Source organism: Acomys russatus, chromosome 14 (assembly GCF_903995435.1).
Source record: "Acomys russatus chromosome 14, mAcoRus1.1, whole genome shotgun sequence".
Classification (NCBI taxonomy): domain Eukaryota; kingdom Metazoa; phylum Chordata; class Mammalia; order Rodentia; family Muridae; genus Acomys; species Acomys russatus.
Genome location: NC_067150.1, coordinates 57,260,866 through 57,274,120, shown reverse-complemented (window position 1 = coordinate 57,274,120; position 13,255 = coordinate 57,260,866). Strand labels below are relative to the sequence as shown.

General features: G+C 42.9%; 1 protein-coding gene across 5 annotated transcripts in view; it reads right to left on the bottom strand.

Moving 5' to 3' along the window:
* Csnk1g1 (casein kinase 1 gamma 1) overlaps positions 1 to 13,255 on the bottom strand; it is a 116,496-nt gene that overhangs the window by 6,160 nt on the left and 97,081 nt on the right. For 4 of the 5 annotated variants that reach the window (XM_051156662.1, XM_051156663.1, XM_051156665.1 and 1 more), the window contains 2 exons: positions 4,470 to 4,576; positions 1,490 to 1,513 (listed from right to left, as the gene is read on the bottom strand). In XM_051156662.1, the coding sequence (XP_051012619.1) occupies positions 1,490 to 1,513; positions 4,470 to 4,576 (131 nt within the window). The remainder of the gene's footprint in view (positions 1 to 1,489; positions 1,514 to 4,469; positions 4,577 to 13,255) is intronic. The other variant, XM_051156664.1, reaches the window with a different exon arrangement.

Genomic DNA, 13,255 nt, shown 5'->3' with positions numbered 1-13,255 from the left:
AAAAGGATGTAGGCTGGAGGCCAAGTCTACTGGGTAACTCCACATGGATAGAGCTGTTTCTCTCAGAACAGAATAAGGACAAATGACCAAACACTCTTTGTGTCTTAGGTTTCCTTCCAGTTGATCCTTTGAGTGACCAGAAATTCTTAACAAGTTAGAGCCAAAACGGATCCAGGACTCTACTCACAAGCCATCAAATAGTCTTTCCATAGGCCTCTGACCTGACCCATTCCTCCCTCCTGTCACTCCTGCACTCCTCTTAGGCTACCCCCTTGAGGTTTCTCTTTACCATACTTTTTTTCTCCTCTCCTGCTCTAAAACTGGTTCAAGTCCTACTATGAACAAAGTTGCATGAGCATATTAGGACCTAAAGTACTTGCAACTGGGATCATGTGACTGACACCTCACAGGGAGAAAAAAAAAAAAAAAAAAAGACCATGACAACATTAGATTACACAGACACATGACTAGGCCGAATGTCCTCTCTGAAACCCTAACCCTACCAATCCTACTGGCCTGAGAACCCAGCTCTTATCTTCAGTGCACATCTGTTCTTAGGCAGAATCAGTTCTGGACAATCTGGCTTAGACAGCTGCGGTTCAGAGACCAGGGCCCAAGGCAGTTACTGAAGAGAATTGTTCAAAACGAAGTAGCCAGAATTCAGCAGGTTATCATCACAGAACAGAATAGGAGTGTGGACAGTGTGGAAGGTTACAAAAAGTCACCAACATCAATCCTTCAGGGATTTTCCTCCACAGCCTGTCCTACATCTGTATTAAAGAAAAAAGACAGGCTCGCATACCTCTGTCAGCCCCTGACCCACTATCCTCTCATTAAAGAAGGCAGCAGCAGCAACAACAACAACAAAAATCCCAACAATGTCCAATCAACAACAAAATGTGGATCTTTCCCTCAAAGAGTTTTCCTGTTTTAGAAACTCCTACCAAAAAGGAAAAACTAACTGAAACCGACAAGGAACTCATAGGGAACTTGTGAGTTCCTCCAAACAGTCTATTTCCACATGACAGGCCAAACTGCCAAAGGCTGAGTTCATTATCTGCTGATAACGTTATGTTGTAGTTATTAAAAACAGCTAAAATTCTCTCTCTAACCTTGGTCCCTCCTGACAGTTCTAGTCATAACTTGGGGAGAAAAATTCGAAAAGAAGCTCATTCAGCTTAAAAAAAAAAAAAAAAACCAAAACCAAAACCAAAAAACAGAGAGAGTTAAGTTTGGATATTGGGAGGTTTCGTTGTTTTTGGAAGGAGGGCACAGTGATAAATGAGGTGGGTTTGAAAGAAAAGAAGGAAAAGATTGAATTTTGGGTACAGGCCTGTCCCATCCCACCGTGTGGACCTAACTTCCCCAGTCTGGGTGGCTAAGGCATGAGAAGGCATATGGACCCATTCAGTAGTTCTAAGGCTTTGCCAATCCCAGTCTAGTCTGGGCCGCTCCCCTTGCATGGGGACTGGAGGAGAGAGGGACTCACCACAGGTTGAGCATTTTCAGGCAGCTACAGAGTATATAAAGAAAAAAACATAGTAAAGAGAGAAAAGGGGGGGAGGGAGGGAGAGAGGGAGGGAGGAGAGAGAGAGAGAGAGAGAGAGAGAGAGAGAGAGAGAGAGAGAGAGAGAGAGAGGGGTGTTAGTCCTCAGGTAGGCGAGATGGAGCCACTCCCTGTGCGCCATGCAAACATGCAGTATGTGTCTGAGCTTAGTCTCCCCCAACGGAGGGAGGCTGAGCAGGCCACTTGGTCTTCACAGTAAAGAGGAGCGGTAGAAGCCTGACAGAAGCATCAGTCGGGGAGCTGGATCTCAGGGGAATGCAAAACAAAAAGAGCTGGTAGAAGCCTCAGAGTGGGCTTTTCAGGGCAACTTCCAGAAAGGCAGCAGGGAAAGGAGCAGATGACCTGGCATCAAGGCTGAACCAGCTGGTCCCCACAGCAGGCCCTTGTACAACGCATGCCACCTTCTGCACTGCAGCTAGAGAAGCAGAAGTTAGCACGCAGCTCTTCGTAGAGGTGAGGAAGTTTAAGATGAAATGGAGGGAGGTCACTGCTTGGGCATAACCACCAGAGAATGACCTAAATTCTAATAACCACACTAATTCTCAGGAGAAATCAGGCCTGTGATTTTCAAGATATAGCCTAAGTATTGGTAATAAAAATTCTTATACTCTCAATATGACAAAAATAAATCTAAAAATTGTCTGCCCTCACTACTCTTCAAACACACCTCAACAAAAGTATCTTGTAGCTAAAAAAGAAGGAAATCAAGTGTCCACTGAACAGAAACCACCATCCTATGACTTTGTTCTGCCTTGAAACAAAACAAGCCGGGGAAGGGAACCTAAAATCAAAAGCCTGGAGGTAAAGATTTCACACTTTCTCTGTGCTTGAGTTTAACTCCAATATAGACAACAGCCCTCCTTATCCTATCAACAGGCTACATGAACCAACAGCATCATAACCACGTACAATGAGGGGTTGCTGGGACACCTCATGTCTCTCTAGCTTTGACTTTTCCATCAAAATGATCTGGTGGGTATATGGCTACCTGTCCTTACTCCATATATACCATAGACCACAGCTGAGCCCTGACAGTTCCCTAGCCAAGATGGATTGGTAGCTCCTGAATTTTCTACCAGAACCAGTACATAGCTGCTCCCTTTTAGTTTCTACACTTTTCAGAAGGTCTAAATCTGGAGTTGGGGACAAGAAGAATAGTGGCCCTTTCTGCTAAATGGAAAGACTTTAACCTCTCTTAATAGTCTAATGTTAGGAATATGACAGTACAGAACACAACAGATTGAGCTCTTTCTGTATGAAGGACCTCCGTCTTTCACACTGGACACACATACCACACTCACATACACAGTGTACACATTTACCAAAATGACATGAAGTGAATAGGTCCAAAATATAAATCTACTTAGAGTCTAAAACTAAAATTCATATGAACTTGGTGTTCAAAGTATTGTATTAAATTCAAATCTGAACTTATAAAAAGAATAGGTACAAATGTGAAATGGGGAGTAGGAGGGGGTGGGGTAGGAAAAGGTGTGGCTCTCTTTCAAGATCAGAGCACGCAGTGTGTGGTAGTTCCCAATCCTGGCCGCACACTACAATTCCCCAACTTTTAAATCTTTTCATTATCAGGCTAGACATTAATAAATTAACCTCAAATCTCTGGGGCCATGCAGAAGTATCTGTATTTTCTAACATATTTTAGTTGATTCCAAAGTGCAGCCAAGGGTGAGATAGTAAGAATAATGCTATATAATTTATTGAGAAAAACAAAACAACAACAACAAAAAAAAAACCCCACCATTAAAGTCTCCTAAATCCCTGAGAAGGATTGTGTTTAACTACTAAAAATAGTTTCCTGCTGGCATCACCTTCCCACCCCAGCCCTGTCTACAGGCATTAACAGGATAGAGCTGAGGTCACACTCATTCGCTTTTTCATCTGTTAAGTAGGAAAAGACCTTTTAAAGGCCAAGGGAGCTCACCAAATAGATGGGCAGGAGTACAATCACACAAAGTATATCTGGAAGAAAGACCCCAGTGCTTGGTGACCCTGACTGATATCCAGAGGTGTAAGCACGTCCTGGTTTGTACTAGAAATAAATATTTTACTTGCTGAGAACACATTTGGACACTGAATGTTCTCAAAGAGCTTGAGAGAAAGGCCATTCACATCAGGGCAGTAGTTACTGGCTCATGTTTCTCTAGCCTTCCCTACCTGGTGTCTTCTTGGAGTTTAAACCTGGATCTGAGTTTGGGTTAGGGAAAAAAGAAAAAGAAGTGGTAGAAATGCTGTTTGTGCAGCAGAATCAGCGTCACTTTCCAGCCCAGAACCGCAGAGTTTAAATACAGACCATGCAGAAGGCACCGAGGGGCTAGCAGGAGAGCGCAGCACGACACACACATGCAAGGGAAGCAGAGGCAAGTGAGGAGCTGCCTTGCTCTCTTGGGATTAGATCACTTCTTTGCTGTCCCAGGACTGATTTACTTAGTTTTTCTAAGCCCAGACTATCTAAATGACAGCAAAATGTCTGCCTTTTATGTTCAGGACCACCCGTCTGAAGCAGTCAGGCAACAACTAGAAACGAGACACTGTACACCACGGCCCATGGTTTAACCCACAGGGAGCAAGGAGCTCCAGAGCCTCGAAGAAATGCATGGCTACTACCTATTGTAGCGTTTACTGCACTGTTCTTCTAGCTCACTATGCCTTTTGCACCAGGCAAGCTAAAAAAAAAAAAAAGTAACTATCTGCCCAGAAATCAGAGCTAAAAAGAAGGGTGGCCGCAACCTTAATGCATCATGCAAACATTAAACTGGTCAGAAGAAGGAAGCTGTGGACACAAGCGTGAAGGATTCAGTCTGTGATGAGCAACACACAGAGCAGACAGAGGAGTTTCCAAGCCATAGTGAGACAACACAGCCCCTTTGAAAGATGAACGTACTTAGCTTCCTCCACTACCTCCACCTCGGCATGAGCTGTGATTGGTGCGTTTGAGTGAGCTCCGGTGGGGTCATCAACATTCAGCTCTCCATTGGTTGAGCTAACCACCTGAAACAGAGACAGACTTCAGTAAGCACCATGGTTATATGACGCTCCTGTCACCACCAGAGTAGATATACAGAGATTAGGCCTCAGACTTAGGCACTAGCCAGGCAGGGTGTAGAACGTGTGTTTGCTTGGGTTAAGGGAACGCTGCTGTGGTTTAGAGAGGGTCCCTAGATGTATGTCACGTCAGAGCACTCAACTTGATGGTATGACCATGTGGTGATGACAGTTGCTTTCATATTGAGTGCCTACTTTGTGCTTAGCACTTCGCTAAACTGTATGTATAAGCTTAATCCTTACTTAATATGTGGCAATTACTTGTGTGTGCTCATGTGTGAGTGAGGGCCTATGTGTATGCATATGCCCATTCAGGCCAAAGGTGAACACTGATATCAGTAGCTTTCCACCTCATGTTGGGTCAGGGTCTCTCACTGGGACATGCAGCTTGCTGATTAGGCTAGGCTGGCCCATGAAACCCAGAGACTCCCAAGTCTCCACTTCCCCAGTGCTGGGATTACAAGGGACAAGCTACCACTAGCTGCAATGGGAAAAACAAAACAAAACCAAAACCCACCACCAACAAAACCAAAATCAAACAAACCATGAGTTCTAAGGCTCCAACTCAGGTCCCCATGCTGCAGAAAGTACTTTACCAACTGACCCATCTCCCTGGCTCAATTACTTAAAACAAAGCAAAGCAAACCACACTCATGTGTATGTGTGTGTGGAGAGGGAAGCCTCAAGAGCCATGGTGTGCATGTGGAGGTTTGAGGCCAACTCCAGGGAGGTGGCTCTCTCTTGCGCAGACCATCAGGCTCGGTGTCAAGTGCATTTTCCCACTGTTCCATCTTGCTGCCCCCCAACCCCAATTATTCTCTTTTAATGGATGGGAACGCTACAAAATGACTTAACCAAGGGTTAAGTTAGGGTTTCTATGGCTCCCATCTGTGGTTGTCCACAGATGCTTTAATTTCTCAAAAATAGGTACAGTTCTGTATTAAAAAATAATTGTTTGACTTCTAAAGGTTAATTCATTCTGTTCCCTTGATCACAGAGGGTAACTTCTACTGTTCTCAGTTTATTATACTGTATAATTATATAGTTTAGGTAACAATGACTTAAACAAATTTCTCAAAAAGAAACCAAGAGTGGGCACCAGAAACCATAATCATACTTTCTTTCAGAAATTTCTTCATGGCTTTGACCAGTGGTTCGGAATTACTCAAACAAGACGACTGCTACATCCTCTCTGATGAGAGGAAGACGGCAAGGACAAACTTCCCTTGGAAAACAAGTCTTATTTCAATGGCCTTTATTTCAGGTTCACTGTCACCCCACTTCTCACTGATGGTCACTGAAGGCTCTCACTCCTGTCATCTGGTTAGTGTGACCCGGTCATGCTTGTCTTGCTTGTGCAGCTGCTTCTGCCACCTGGTTTCATTTCCAGCACATGATTTCTGCTTATGTGGGTGCTGGGGAGTGGGGAAAGGGACCCAGCACAAACCACTCTGCTGTTAAAGGTCTTGGCTGAAACATGGGAGAGAACCACAGAATAGGATAAATGGTTCAGACAGCTTATGCTAATGGGTAAGTAACGGCGTCTATTGAGGCTGTTCTTACAGACTGATAAGAGGCTTCTAAAGGAATGGATGGGACAGAACTGGGTATGATACCCTGTATATAACACTGGAGGAAGCTTAAAAAAAAAAAAAAGGAAGTAAGAATGGTGTTGTAAAATCAGGGAGGCATGGGTTTGAACTCTAGCCCTCCTGGATGCCTGGGCTAGATCCTCAATCTTTCTGTACTCCAGTTTCCTAGTTTGTAAAATGGGGCAACAACAATGCTTATCCTAATGGGGCCCCGATACAGATAAGCAAGAGTAAGCATTCAGCCCAGAGCCATGAGACATACTAATGGCTCAAAACGTTCATCTTACTGATACTCTTACTTGCTTCACGCTATGGGGTCTTTACTAGCAGGCAATCTGCCAAGATTCCCTACAGAGGAAAGTGGAAGGAAACAGTTCCCACCTTGGGGCAGACAGAGTGAGTGCTACCTATGAGTAATGCATAGCCACCATGACTTCTGCATAACAATAGCCACTGGGCCTTTCCTCCCTCCTTCTTTCCTTCGAGAGAGACACAGGTCCCATGCTGTAGCCCTGGCTGGTACCCACTGTATTGCCGAGGCTGTATAACTCATGGCACTATGCAAATTCATGAGGCTGCTCCTGTCTCAGGCTCTATAGACGGAGGATTATGACAGGTCTAGGATATTATGTCTGGCTTTTTTTTCTTGTTAGTAAAACATGATTGATCAACATTAAATTTAGATTTACCTGAGGAAGACTCAGGTTTCTGCAAGTGATCAAACATCAGCCTAATGTTATGCATATTATGCAACACAGTATTTTCCCCTCTCTGCAAACATCTTTCTTCTGAATCTAATCACAATTTCAAAAATTAGACAAATCCAGGATGTGAGATATTATATAAGACAGCTGACTTTGGACTCTCCAAAAAAGACCATATTATAAAAACCTTTAAAGAAAAGGATGGAGAAATGACTCAGCAGTTACAAGCATTTGTTGTTCTTGCAGAGGACCTGGGTTCAGTTCCTAGACTGTGACTCACAATTATCCATAACTCCAACTAGGGAATCTAGATGCCCTCTTTTAAACTCTGAGAGCACCAGGCACACATATGGTGCTTTATTTATTTATTTATTTAATTTTATTTTTGGTTTTTCAAGACAAGGTTTCTCTGTTTAGCCTTGGCTGTCCTAGACTTACTTTGTAGACCAGGCTGGCCTCAAACTCACAGTGATCCTCTTGCCTCTGCCTCCTGAGTGCTGAGATTAAAGGCGTGCACCACCATGTCCGGCAAAAATCTATTTTTTGTTTTTGTTTGTTTGTTTGCTTTTTTGATAGTCCTGGCTGTCCTGGACTCACTTTGTAGACCCAGCTGGCCTCGAACTCACAGTGATCCGCCTGACTCTGCCTCCCAAGTGCTGGGACTAATGGCATGTGCCACCACTCCTGGCCACATGTGGTGCTCTTACAGTATTCATGCAGAAAAAAGAAAAAGAAAGGGGGTGGATTAAAAGAGACTAAGGAATTAGGCATGGTGATATACACCTAATATTCTAGGACTCAGGAGGCAGAAACAAGAGGATAACCATGAGTTGGAGGCTAGTCTGGGTTATACAGTGAGATGTGGGTTAGCTTAGGTTACAGAGTAAGACTGTCTCAAAACAATCAAAATAAACAAAACAGAGAGAAAGTAAAGAATTGTAAGAGATGGAAGAGGGAAAACATTCAATGGAATGCAGGAATCTTGGTTAGATTCTGAACACTATAAAAATTTTAAGGACAAAAAAATTTTTTTTTAAGGACAATTGGAATTTGGGCAGTTAGATTATTATGAGATTATTTATTTTCTTGGAGAAGAAAGCAATGTGCCATTGCTTATATGGAAGAATGTCTTTGCTCTCAGGAGATGTAGGTGGGAGTGCATAAAGCTAAGATGTACTGTCTCTGGAAAGCAAATGTACACGCACATATAGGCATGCACACACGCATATAAGCACATAAATGTGACAAAATCTTAACAAATTGCTAATTAGGTTAAAGATATTCTCAACTTTTCTGTAGAAAATTTCAAAATAAAGCTGGGCATGTTGGTGCAAGCCTATAGTGCCAGCACTTTGGGAGGCAGAGGCTGGTGGATCTCTGTGAGTTAGAGGCCAGCCTGGTCTACAAAACAAGTCCAGGACAACCACGGCTACACAGGGAAACCCTGTCTTGAAAAAGAAAGAAAGAAAGAAAAAAAAAGAAAGAAAGAAAGTTTCAAAATAGAAGATGAGAGAAGCCCAGCAAAAAAAAAAAAAAAAAAAAAAAAAGGCAGAGATGGCTAACTGACTGAGAACCACGTCCTGCTGACTTCCTCAGTTCCGCTGATTCCTATGGACATATTTTCTAGCATACATTACTGTTAACACTGGTAACTGGCTCCTCCTATGTCACACATGAAATAAGGCACCTTAAAATAATCAATTAACTAATTTCTGCAGTACTGGGGAGTAAATCAAAGGTTGTATGTGTTCTAGGAGTCACTGTAACTAAATTACATCCCTAGCCTGGCATTATAAATAAATAGATAAATAAATTTATTTTATGCATATGAGTCATCTGTCTTCATACATACCCAGAGGGAATCAGATCTCATTACAGATGGTGGTGAGCCAGAACATGGTTGCTGGGAATTGAACTCAGGACCTTTGAAAGAGCAGAGCTTAGCTCTATAACCCCAAATCACTGATTCTTTTTTTTTTTTTTTTTCGAGACAGGGTTTCTCTGTGTAGCCTTGGCCATCCTGGACTCACTTTGTAGACCAGCCTGGCCTCGAACTCACATCGATCCGCCTGCCTCTGCCTCCCGAGTGCTGGGATTAAAGGCGTGCGCCACCACGCCTGGCAAATTGTTCTTAACAAACAATTAAGGAACTAAATAAAATGTCATGTAAGATGTCTTGGCTAAAGGTCAGGTGGAGTGGTACACACCAATAATGCTAGCATTCAGGTGCCTAAGGTAGGAGAACTGGCAGTCTGAAGGCAGCATGAGCAGTGGAGGAGTTAAAGGATGCCCTGGCACGTCTGTCTCTTCAGTCCTACCAACATGAAGGAATTACTAGTAAGAGCCCCTGCTGAGAATCACCTGTGACTCTGGGTCCTAACACCTGCTAACAGCACTTCATAAATCTTATACTTTATGATTTCTCCTTCCTATGAATTGCTACTTGGCCTACAAACAATGCCCTTGGGCAATCTAAAGAAGAGGTTATCTCAGTTATAGTCAACGGTTTTATCTATCAGAAAGCACATGATTTCAAACAAGTCAAGCACACACACATATAGATCCACCAGCCTCTGCCTCCTGAGTGCTGGGATTAAAAGTGTGTATCTATGCCTGGTCTCAATTTACTAATATTTTAAACAATATCACTATTACAATTTTTCTGCTAAAATTTTAGTATAATCTTCACTGAAAAATAAGACTTGCACACTAGGTATATGTACATTTATTTTGTTGTAATCATATTAGTTTTAATCATATCATTTTTCTAGTTACACAAAACCATGTAAGATTATCTGTGAGGGAGACCAAGAAAATGTACTATACAGGACCTACTGCTTAGTACTGGTAATATCCTTTGTAGGAATCTCACAAATTTAAATAACAATTCCTATTTTTCAAAATGTCATTGAGGAAAAATGATAGCATGTATCAACATGATTAATGCTTCAACTGTTACGTCTCACTGCCCTTGGTTGTAGACATTTCTAAAAATTCCCAATATAATTTAATTTGAAAAACTTCAAAGTAATATTTTGGAAGAAGAAAAGTGTTCTGACTTCTGGATCTTAGGCCTTTACAGGCAGAAGATCTGTGGAAAACTAGAAAGACACGAACCAGGGTCTCCTGCCCATTAAGTTGGTTAGAATCAGAATGTGGACATTTTTATTAAGACAAATGTTCTTCATCCTGGCAATGTGCAGTCAATCCAAGTGAGATGCTGCTGTAGCTTATCCACGTTAAGCTCAGCATGAGTTCACCAGGTGCCTCTGCAGAGTGAGACAATGAAGACACATATCTAGACATGGCAGTGCACCTCTGTAATACCAGTGCTCAGAAGGCCGAGGCTGGAGGACTGCACCGTGAAGGCTACTGTGGGACACAGAGACAGCCTCGTTTTTTTTTGGGGGGGGGCAGGAAAACCAAGACAGGCATAGTGGTGAATGCCTCTAATCCTAGCACACTCGGGAGGAAGAGGTAGTGGATAGGCAGATCTCTGAGTTCTAGGAAAGCCTCGTCTACATAGTGAGTTCCAGGACATGCAGAGCTACATAGTTAAGTCCTGTCTCCAAAAAAACAAAACAACAAAATACAGGGACATCTGTTGTGCTAGAAACAGTACTGATTTGCAAAAAGCATAATCTCAGCCAAGTGTGTTAGCACATGCTTGTAATTCAAGACGTGGAGGCAAGGAGATCAGGAGTTCAAAGCTAGCCTTGGCTGCATAGTAAATTCAAGGCCAGCCAGGACTATATGAGCTTCTGTCTCAAAAACCCAAAAGTTGTCTGGAGAACACTTGCTGCTCCTCCTAAGGACCTGATTTCAGTTCCCAGCACCCACCACATGAAGTAGCTCACAGCTGCATTTAATTCTATTTCCAGGAGATCTTGTGCTTTTTTCTGTCCTTTTTAGGCATCTGAACATGTGGTACATATTCAGGCACACACACTTTTAAAAAGTTAAAAAATGTGTTTTATATAATAACTTACTCCCCCCCCCCCTTTGGGTTTTTCAAGACAGGGTTTCTCTGTGTAGCCTTGCCTGTCCTAGACTCACTTTGTAGACCAGGCTGGCCTCAAACTCCGAGATCCACCTGCCTCTGCCTCCTGAGTGCTGGGATTAAAGGCGTGTGCCACCACCTCCCAGCTCTTAATTTTCATATGTTTGTGGCAAATCATTAATTCTACTCAAAAGCTATTTATTTATTTTTTTATCTACGTTTATTCATTTGTGTGTCTATCTATCCATCTATTTATCTATTTTTTACTGCAGCACTAGGGATTGAACTCGACACTATGTACAAACTAGACAAGCAGAATATACAGAGCTATACCTCTAGGTCTGCCATTTACTTAAATAGCTTATTTAAAAATATTATGAGAGGCTAGACAGTGGTGGCATATGCCTTTAATCCCAGCACTTGGGGAGACAGGTAGGCAGATCACTGTAGGTTTGAGGCCAGCTTGGTCTACAAAGCGAGTCCAGGACAGCCAGGACTACACAAAGAAACCCTGTTGGCTCTGCTTCTTAACAATTAAACTTTATTATACAACCCAACTAGCTTACACAAGAAGGAAAAAAGGTTAAAGGGACAAAAGAGTGAACCTTCCGGTATCCGTTCCATGGGACGGGTCCTTAGGTGTCTCTCTGGCCAGCGTGCTGGTCCAGCCTGTCCCCTGCTCCACACACGCTCAAGCTCGGGCTGAACTTGTTGTTCTCTCCTCCCCACCTGCCTAAGTCACGTGGGAAGGGCTCCTCCTTCTCCCGTTGAGGGTCAATTAGAAAAACAATAGTCCAGTTGGGGTTTCCAGGTCTGCTTCCTGAATTCCAGGCCCAGGATGGCTCCACTCAGTGTGTCACAAGGTATTCATGGGGTGCCCCAAGGGTAAAGCCCGCCAAGACTGCTTCCACCTGTGACTAAGCTTAATCTTTCCCACAAAACCCTGTCTTGAAGAACCAACCAAAAGGCCAGGCATGTTGGCGCATGCCTTTAATCCCAGCACTTGGGAGGCAGAAGCTGGTGGATCGCTGTGAGTTCGAGGTCAGCCTGGTCTACAAAGTGAGTCCAGGATGGCCAAGGCTACACAGAGAAACCCTGTCTCGAAAAACAAAACAAACAAAAAAACAAAACGAAACAAACAAACAAAAAAACCAAAAATATTATGAAAGATCATAGTATCCTAGATTTTCACCATTTTGGTGAAATAGCTCCCCAAACTCCTGATTATGTTTAGAAAAGGTTGCCCTACTGTGCCAACAAGTGTCACCCGGGGAACCTCCTAACTTTTCACTATACTGGTGAGTCTCTTCGCTTCTTTGTTGGGTTGGATGTCTTGTTCCCTAGATTCAATATATGCTTTCCTTTTTTCACACATCTTGATAACATACATCCTTGTGTAGATTCATATGAAAAGGCTCATAAAATATAGAAATTTTAAGTTGATTAAAAAAAAAAATAAGGTTGTAGAAACTATCTTTAAAAAGTCCACACTCAAGCCAGGAGTAGTGGCACCCGCCTTTAATCCCAGCACTTGGGAGGCAGGGGCAGGCGGATCACTTTGAGTTTGAGGATGGCCTGGTCTACAAAGCGAGTCCAGGACAGTCAAGATAACATAGAGAAATCCTGTCTCAAAAAAACCAAAACCAAAACCAAAACCAAACCAAACCAAACCAAAACCAAAACCAAAACCAAAAAAAAAAAAAAAAAAAACAAAACCCTCACACTCATTCTCTCAGTTGCCTTATGTTCCTTCTAAGTATCTCTTTTTCTTCAAAAAATTATTTTACATATTTATTTCATATGAAGGTGAGACACTGGATCTATGGAGAAGTTGGAAGATAGCCTTCAGGACTTAGTTCTCTCCTCCCACCATGTGGTTCTGAGAATCAAACCGAGGGTATGGGGCCTGGGACCTTTTCTTACTGAGCCATCTTGCCAGCCATCTCTCTCAACCACCCTGAAACTTAAAATGTCCACATGGTGTGTACATGATGATGGGGCTACATGCGGGTGTCTTGATAGCGCTACTTCTTTCTCTCTGCCTTTATGTGGGTTCTTGGGATCAAACACAAGTATAAGGCTTTGCCAGCAAGTGCTTTGCTCACTGAGCCATTTTGTTGGCCCATGAATAAAGGTTTTTAAAAGGCATTTTATTTACTTATGTGCCACACTGCGTAAGTGGAGGTCAGAAGACAACTTGAAGGAGTCAGGTCTCTCACCTGATTTCTACCATGTGGGTACCTGGGTCATCAAGGTTTCGTGGCTCCTTTATCTGCTGAGCTATCTTGCTGTCACCAAGAATACTGATTTTTAAAAACTATCTTTTGGC